Source organism: Hibiscus syriacus, unplaced genomic scaffold, assembly GCF_006381635.1.
Source record: "Hibiscus syriacus cultivar Baekdansim isolate YM2019G1 unplaced genomic scaffold, ASM638163v2 tig00113337_pilon, whole genome shotgun sequence".
NCBI classification, from domain to species: domain Eukaryota; kingdom Viridiplantae; phylum Streptophyta; class Magnoliopsida; order Malvales; family Malvaceae; genus Hibiscus; species Hibiscus syriacus.
The window spans coordinates 1,203,735-1,212,388 of record NW_024063456.1 but is presented as its reverse complement, the minus strand read 5'-3'; the positions used below and the strand labels follow the sequence as shown (position 1 = coordinate 1,212,388).

General features: G+C 32.3%; 1 protein-coding gene across 1 annotated transcript; it reads left to right on the top strand.

The window, feature by feature from the left end:
• Positions 1-1,466: 1,466 nt before the first annotated feature.
• Positions 1,467-8,073, top strand: LOC120186195 (dolichyl-diphosphooligosaccharide--protein glycosyltransferase subunit 2-like). Its single transcript, XM_039190195.1, has 20 exons — positions 1,467-1,568; positions 1,706-1,851; positions 2,411-2,603; positions 2,710-2,799; positions 2,992-3,054; positions 3,210-3,279; positions 3,469-3,533; positions 3,885-3,939; positions 4,144-4,271; positions 4,365-4,480; positions 4,881-4,950; positions 5,372-5,476; positions 5,598-5,687; positions 5,766-5,914; positions 6,097-6,208; positions 6,287-6,370; positions 6,624-6,704; positions 6,793-7,017; positions 7,621-7,743; positions 7,835-8,073. Exons 2-20 carry the CDS (start codon positions 1,709-1,711, stop codon positions 7,949-7,951), a joined length of 2,079 nt encoding a protein of 692 aa, XP_039046126.1. The 5' UTR covers positions 1,467-1,568; positions 1,706-1,708; the 3' UTR covers positions 7,952-8,073.
• Positions 8,074-8,654: the final 581 nt, after the last annotated feature.

The following is an 8,654-nucleotide window of genomic DNA, read 5'->3' as shown; positions in this document are numbered from 1 at the left end:
GTCAGATTTGTTCTTATATTTATTTATTCGAACGTTGGTTAGGTTTTTTTTTCACATTTTCCTTTTATGGTCCTTGTGTGATATAGATGGATAGTTTTGTGTTAATGATTATAGAAAATGACCTAATTATAATTTAGTTTATGTTTATGATTATGCTCGTAAATCTTTATTCTAATTCTGAATATTTTTTATTTTTAATAAAACTAGCGGCTTTATATGTGTGTTCAATATTTTTTTTTGTATAAAAATACCAAGGTCTCTTTGATCATGGTAGGGTTTTTTTTTTAATCAATTATTTAATATTATTATGTTTTTAAAATTTCGAATTTAATGGATCTCATTTTTCAGAATAAGAAAAAAATTTAAAAGATAATCAAATATAATAATATTAAAAATAATCTTTTAAAAAATTTGCTTCTTCTAAAAAATGAGATTCGTTAAATTCGAAATTTTAAAAATATAATAATATTAAATAATTGATGAACAAAATATCTATCGAGATCAAAGAGACATTGGTATTTTTATACCAAAAAAATATTGAACACACACATAGAAAATCACTAGTTTTATTAAAAATATAAAATATTTAGAATTATAATAAATATTTACGAGCATAATCATAAACTAAATTATAATTAGGATATTTTTCTATAATCATTAACACAAAACTAGCTACTTATATTACATAAGGACCATAAAAGGAAAAAGTGAAAAAACCTAACCAACGCTCGAATAAAATAAATAAGAACAAATCTGACTGCATCGGAAAACGAACCACAAAGGAGATGAAACTATGAAAGACCACCGACAAATCAAAAATCAGAGTCAAACAATGTGAGAAAACTACGCAAAACGCGTATCCAAATTAATCAAAGGGTCAAAAGCAGGGAAAATCATCATGATAACAAATAAGTGTCATCTTGATTAGTCGTGGCGATGTCAAATACAACCCTGCAAAAAATAAAAGAAAACAACGGAAAAAAATATAAACTACTAAAAGACAGAGAAATACATACCACAAAGGTAAATATAAACGTGTCATAAAGGTAAAGAACGTGTCAAAAAGACATAATTATTCTTATTAAAAAACTAAAAGGCAAAGAAAAATATAATCGAAGGGCGGCAACCAACTTCAAAGCATTTGCCACTGTCAGTTAAATAAAATTAAAAAAAAAAGTTAGATTGATCAATAAAATTGACACAAATTATAAAAAAAAAAAAATGAGAGAGGTTGGTGGATAATGTTGGATTATATTGAGCATATTTTTATATTAATGTTACTCTTGTCTATCAAATTAAAAAACAACATAATAGTTTCAATAAAAAAATATTTTAATATTAAAAATTAAGGCTAATGGCTGATGGGTTGAAGTTCATGCCCAAATTAAGTCATGGCGTTAAACGTTTGGGCCTAGCCTGAAAAATTGGTGGGACAAACTGGTAATTGTAAGTTTCTCCCTACTGCTACTTCCTTTCTTAGCTCGGCCTCACTCCATAACCCGCACAACGAAGACTGCGAAGACTTCCCCAGGAAAAAAAGAAGAAGACGAATTTCTTTCACATTTATCGTACGTTTTCTTTATCGCGATCTAATAAACCCTATTAATTTCACAGGTTATTTCCGATCTATTCTGAAATCTTTTTAAATACTATAATTTTTTAGTATTTTTGAAAATATATTTCAGTTGATGGATTTAATTTGCAGGAAATGGCCAGAATTCTAGCTAGATTTCTGGTTCTGTTGCTTGTTGTATCGATCTGCGAAGCGGCTCCGCTTTTTCAACCAATCTCCGATTCTCATCGATCTGCCGCTCTTGAGCTCTTCACTCTCGACCATGGATCATTCAAAAGGTTTTACTCAAACTCTGTGTCTCCGTTGGCTGTTAAGGAAAGAAATCCGAAGGAAATGTTCCATTTAGTATATTTTTAATAACTCGTTGAGAAGAGAAATATTTCAGTGGTAAAATTTTTTCGTAAGTAGGTTATGCATTATTACCTCTTTTTATAACATGTTACTCCCCATTTTTGGAAAATTTATGTTTAAAACTTCATGACCTCTTTCTTTAATTGGAACGAATGAAACATTTAATTTACGTTTTAATATTTGTTTTAAATCGCCCCGTATAATTGTAAAATGTAATGAAGCTAAACTTGTGGAATTCATAATTATCAAATTCAACATTTACATACGTTTAGCATGTTTTTATGATACAAATTCAGTGCTTATAAATTCAATACTTAAAATCTAGTACTTATTTTTCCAGTTTATGGATAACACCTTATTCAAACATAAACATTTTTTTTAAGAAAAGTATAATTGATGAGAACTTGGTTTTTCTTTCATTTGAATTGGAAGTTGAAAAGAGACCTATGAGAAAAGTATCTTATTTGATATAATTGATCTAAACAGCTTGGAAGAAACATACGAGGCACTAAGAACATTTCAGATTCTTGGGATTGAAAAGAAGCCTGATGTAACCGCTGCAGCTTGCCATTCAATTTCTGAAACTGTTGGGTCACTATCATCAACCCCGAAGGATCTTTTCTATGCTTTAAAAGCAAATAGCATAGCAGAATGCAAGATACATGCGAAAGCTTCTAAGGTATTATTTGAATTTGGTACACTGACATGTGGTTTAAGAGCTTTCCACTTTGTTTAACCCAGGTGCTTAATTTTGTTGTTGCCTTCTTTTTCCTCATTTGCAAAAGGGCATTATTTCAAGCCTTAATTCTGCTGTCAGTGGTTCAAGTTCATTGCTCGACTTTTACTATTCAGTAGGAGGTTTGGTACTTATCAAGGTAATGATTGAATTCAAAATACTGGTTATTATGATGTACTTCTTTCTTTGCAGTTATTTAATCAGTTTTATGAGTACTCCCAACAAATTTTATGATTTTTATCCATTCGAATTATTTTTTTTATAACTGCTATAGCTTTTAAGTTGTTTCTTGTTTTGCCCCTACCTCCTAATGCCTGGTTTGCCAATTCAGGATCAGAGTTCCAAAGATGATCTTCAACTTGCTGATGCTGAAGGAGTGTTCCGCTCAGTCAAGGTTTGTTGTTATAACTAGATTTAGTTTTATGGCGAGGTTAAAGTTCTGGACCTCCCCAGATCTATCCAGGTTTGGGGAGGACGCTCACTGCTTCAGCCAGCTCCAATTTACGTTGTTCTTAATATATGTTTGTCATGGTTGGTTTTATGTTTCAGGCTTTCAGCCAGAGTGATGGCAGGTGGCGTTATAGTTCAAATAATCTTGAGTCTAGTGCTTTTGCTGCTGGTAACGATTTTTCTGGATTCTATAACTTCCCCCCCTTCAAATACAATGTCCGATACAAGCACCATATTGCTTTCTTTTCTTTCTTTGGTCTTAGCTCTTTGGTAGCTGTTGTTTGCATTCTTCACATTTATTAATTGTTTGTTTTAATTGTGCAATAGTTGCTTATTTAGGTTTGTGATATTCTTGTAGGAATAGCACTTGAAACTCTAGCTGGAATTGTTTCTTTAGCATCTTCAGAACTTGACCAATCTTTGGTAAGTATTTGTTCTTGCTTTCAGCTGTTGAGATTTTTGACTACTTTATGATTCTGAATCACTATCAGCTCTATTTGGACGATAAGATGTTCTCTTATTGGTTGTTTTCTAGTACCATGATTTACTTGGACTTTTAGCAATGCCATGTGGGATATCTAGCTTATTGATGTGTATGCATCTAAATACACATGTTTTTAAAGCAATATTAGCAAGGATTAGTACATGTTACTGGATATTTATTTATTTTTAGATGCTTATTCAATTAGCAAAAATCTCAATTCTTATTTTGTTGTTCTTGTCTGTGTGTCAAGTCTGGGCATTTCATAATATATGTTTGCTTATTATTGGCAGATTAGTACTCTAAAAAATGATATAAGCAAGCTTTTTGACAGCATTGAGAAATATGGTATGTATATCTCTCCTCTTCCTAGAATCGTTGTGTTTTTTGTCTTTTTCTGTTTCTTATTTTCTTCAAAATCTTTTTATTCCCTTTTACTTCCATTCATCATCTCTCAAGTAAAAAAATAGTGAATATTATTACTCAATTTAGTAATTCTTTTTTAGTTTGTACTTTTTTTGGTTCTTCATTTCTATTAATTCTCCTTTTCAGGTGATGGGACCCTTTACTTTGATGATAAACTTGTTGATGGTTATGAATATAAAGGTCCTTTATCAGCCACATCTTCGGTTCTTAGAGGGCTAACAGCATTTGCTGCAGTGACTACCGGAAATATCGATGTCTGTAAAGAGAATTCCAGTATCATTCATTTTATCCCACTTATCTTTTCTTCTCAGAGTGCAGTCTAGTACTTCTGGTTTATATATCTGCAGCTTCCACGGGACAAAATGCTCGGATTAGCTAAATTCTTCCTTGGTATTGGAGTTCCTGGTGATGCTAAAGATTTCTTCTACCAAATAGATGCCTGTGCTTGTTTGGATAGCAACAGGCAAGGTTTTTCTTTAAGCAGTTTTAACATATTTCATTTATATAATACAATCTGATGATAGATATTATTTTTTTGCTACCATTCCTGTTATTTAATTATTCGAATAGCCTTTTATGATAGTAAAATCTTAACCTTGGTTGAATTTCTGTCACTCTTGAATAATATGTTCTGTAGTTGATCCTCGAAAGAGAGCAAGAAGTTATGCACATGCCTTTTGTGAACTTCATTTTGCATAATCTGGAATTGAGATCAGTTTTTGTAAACTTGTTTTCTTACTTGCTTTATGCCTTTTGTGACTGAGAGATCAGTAGTTTTAGTGTGCTGATGTCAACATTTTTCTTTGGTTTTATATAACGACGCTCTGGAGCATAATAGATCTTAAATTTTACTTGGCATGCAGGGTTTCTATCCCATTGATCTTATCACTTCCAGCAGCTGTGCTTTCATTGACTAAAAAAGACTCACTCAAGGTTTGTCCAAAGTTAAAATCCCGAACATGAACAACCGTGAGTAGATACTTAAATTCCTCTATAGTGGCAGAAACCTACCATCCAAGGATTGATGGTATTGATATTAGTGGCATTTCCATTTTCTTCTTAAGTACACGGCAGTTTTAGATCTTAATGAAGGTACTTGTGTCATTTGATGGAGTATATGCTGGCCTTTTTTCTCTGGTCTGTTTATCAAAATGTAATCGTTTTCAAGTCTCATTCCTCTGTGTCCAATTTATGATGCATATTGCTGGTCAATTATTCTGTAATTGACCCTGCTTTTCAGTTGCCTTTTATACTTAACCCTCCTTGATTATGCTAGAATTGAAATTATCTAATCTCGTTTTGGGGTTTTGTTATTTCTGAATTTTATTTTATTTTTGTTTGTTGAATGAAACAGGTTAGAGTTGCTACAGTGCTTGGTTCAAATGCACCACCTCTAACTGTGAAGCTTGTGGGTGTTTTTAGTTCTGTTTCAAAGGATGCATCTCTAGTTGAAAGCCAGGTATTTTGTTTCCTCAAGTAGTGGTCATTTTATTGGATGTACTTTCTTACAAATTTTCTTTTTCATTTTCCTTTATTTCTGTTTAGTTTGATTTAATGCTTATAAATATTATGAAATTCAGGAACTTAAGTTTGACCAAGGATCTGGGCTACACATCTTGAACGACTTGCTAGAGATTATTGATGTTGGAAGTTACACATTTGTTTTTGAGGTATCATTGTATATATTCTTGGATTGAAGCTTTAAGTTCATTGGTCTTTCTAAGACATATGAAGTTTGAATTTTTTAGGTTGTGCTTCAAGAACCTGACGATGAAAAGGTTTATGTTACGGGAAGCCAAACAAAAGTACCAATATTTGTCACAGGACTTGTCAGAATTGAAAATTCTGAAATTGTGGTTCTTGACAGTGATCTTGGGAGTGTAGAATCACAGAGCAAGTATGTTTGTATTTTTTTTTTCATATTTTGTTGGTTTTTTTAATACCTATAATTGATATAATTTATAATTGTTTAGGAACATCTGATGACACTTCTAAAAGTTAGTTCCTAGTGTTTGAGCTTTTATTCAACTGTACTTTGATGTAAAGTTTAATTCATGTTCTTATGTTCGAAATATACAGGCTAGACTTAACTGCTAAAAATGCTGTATCATTATCAGCAAACCACCTCCAGAAGATGCGTCTATCCTTTCGGTTAACCACTCCTCGTGGACTTGCTTTTAAGCCACATCAGGTTGGTAGTTCTGCTTGTCTTCATTTTGAATGCGTGGTTTGCTTTGGATCAGTTTGTTGCTAATTTTGTGGCTTGCAGGCATTTCTCAAGTTGAGACATGAGAGCAAGGTTGAGCACATTTTTGTGGTCGGAAACTCTGGAAAACATTTTGAGATAGTTCTAGTTAAGTATCCTTTATTTCATGGGGTGAATATCTTTCTGGATTTGTGTTACTGATTAAAAAAATTAGACATTTAATGTAGTTTGGATGTCTCTTCACTTCATATGCCATGTGATATGCCTATTTTCATTGGAAACAAGAATACATCTATAGTTTATTCTATTTACTAACAGATTAAAATATTCAGGTTTATGTGCTTTGTACAATGTGTGTTTTCTTTAAATTACCAATAATCCTATATTGCTTGTCTTGTAGAATTTTCTTGGGCTGGTTGAGAAGTTCTTCTATCTCTCAGGTAAATATGACATGGAATTCACTGTTGGTGATTCTGCTATGGTAAGTGTTGCTCTTGCTTTTAGAAATGTTCAATTTATATGAGTCCACAAACACGTACAAATAAATATACATCTTTTGCCCTCTTCAGGAGAACTCTTTTTTAGTAGCTATTGGATACATTGAGTTAGATCTACCTCAAGCACCTGAGAAGGCAACCCGCCCTCCTCTGCAGGCTATAGATCCTTACACAAGATATGGACCCAAAGCAGAGATAACACACATCTTCAGAGCTCCTGAAAAGCGTCCACCTCAAGAGCTTTCCCTTGCTTTCCTGGGTCTTACCATATTGCCATTGCTTGGATTTTTTATTGGGGTTAGTCCTGTATTTTGCTATTTTATATTTTTCATTGAACCAGAAAGTTAGCGGTATCCAAATTTCAAATTGATTTACTTGAGTCTTTTATTCTCAGTCAAATTGTTTGGTGTCGCCTTATATCCTGGTCGGATTGGTCTTATACACTAAACTTGTTTGGAAGTTTTAATTCATTGGTTAAATCAACATTGTTCTGGACCCGGCCCATGTATTCTTCTCATAACTGTGTGTTTCTGTTTTGGGATGGTTCGCTGTATTTTTCTAGGGGAAAACCATCGACTGCTTCAGAGATATTGGAAAACAAAAATAGAAGAGGGGTTTTGTGGTTATTGGGATCTTTGATATCTGTCCTGGAAAATTTAAAGGTTTCTGATGAATAGCATTCTTTGGAGCTTGTTAAGTGGTCTCAGTAGAACATGGCATTGCATTGTCAGTCTAGCTGCTAAGCTATCAAGTCAATTTTGAAGGCGCACACATGCAAATGATGTATCATATACTGTTTACTATTTCTGGTCCTGTTCTTGCATGTCATAGTAATATTTTACGTTAATAATGTAGTCATTGTTATTTTCAAACGTTATTGATGTTGCTTGCTTTTGACAGTTATTACGACTAGGGGTGAACATGAAGAACTTTCCCTCCAAACCCGTACCTGCCGCATTTGCCTTTCTCTTCCACGTTGGCATTGGAGCAGTTCTATTGCTCTACGTGTTTTTCTGGTTAAAGGTTAGTATTTTATCATGCACTTACAAGCTGCTTTGTTCATTCGTCCATTTATAGTTTTTGAAGACATTAAATTTGTATGTTGTGGGTGCAGTTGGATCTATTCCAAACACTGAAAGTATTGGGTTTCTTGGTAGTTTTCCTTGTGTTTATTGGACATAGAATCCTTTCACATCTTGCCGCCGCATCAGCCAAGTTGAAATCCGCCTGAGCCTGGGAATGGAGAGAGAATAAATTAGGTTTTTGAACAATTTTTAACTCAGATTTTGTAGGCCCATTTTGACAGCATTTAATATTACGAATTCTAGTCCTAGTTATGTTGAAAGACAGCAACATCCGTGCAAACCCCTCCTTCGACCCAAAATATATTTCTAATTTAAAATTGAGTTTGAACTTCAACGAGTTGGAACTCAAGCTTGTTAGATTTCGGATTGAGCTTTGAAGGTTAAATTAGATACAATATAAAATCAAGATATGTCAGTTTATTTTTATTAAAATAGTATATGGTTTGATTTGTTCCATTTCAAATGTGTTCGGATTTATTAAAAAAAATCAATTAAAACAATAAATAACATGCTTAAGAGCAGTTCCCAAGTAATCTCAAATAATGTAAGGGAGGGTATGTCTAATAACAATATTTAATGTGTGATAACACACTTTTGATTCACGAAAGATTATTGAATGACATATTTTTATTAAGTTTTTCTCAATTTTTTTTAAATAATATTAACCTCCAATATTAAATTGAAAGGCATTGGTTTAAAATTTATTGAACTTTTTTCTTGAAATTTATCTAAATTTTACATCCATCATATATTAATATAATTAACGTATTAAATGATATTCAAAATAAATATATATTATTTATATAATTAACATATATACAGATATTTTTATTAATGTCTACTATTATT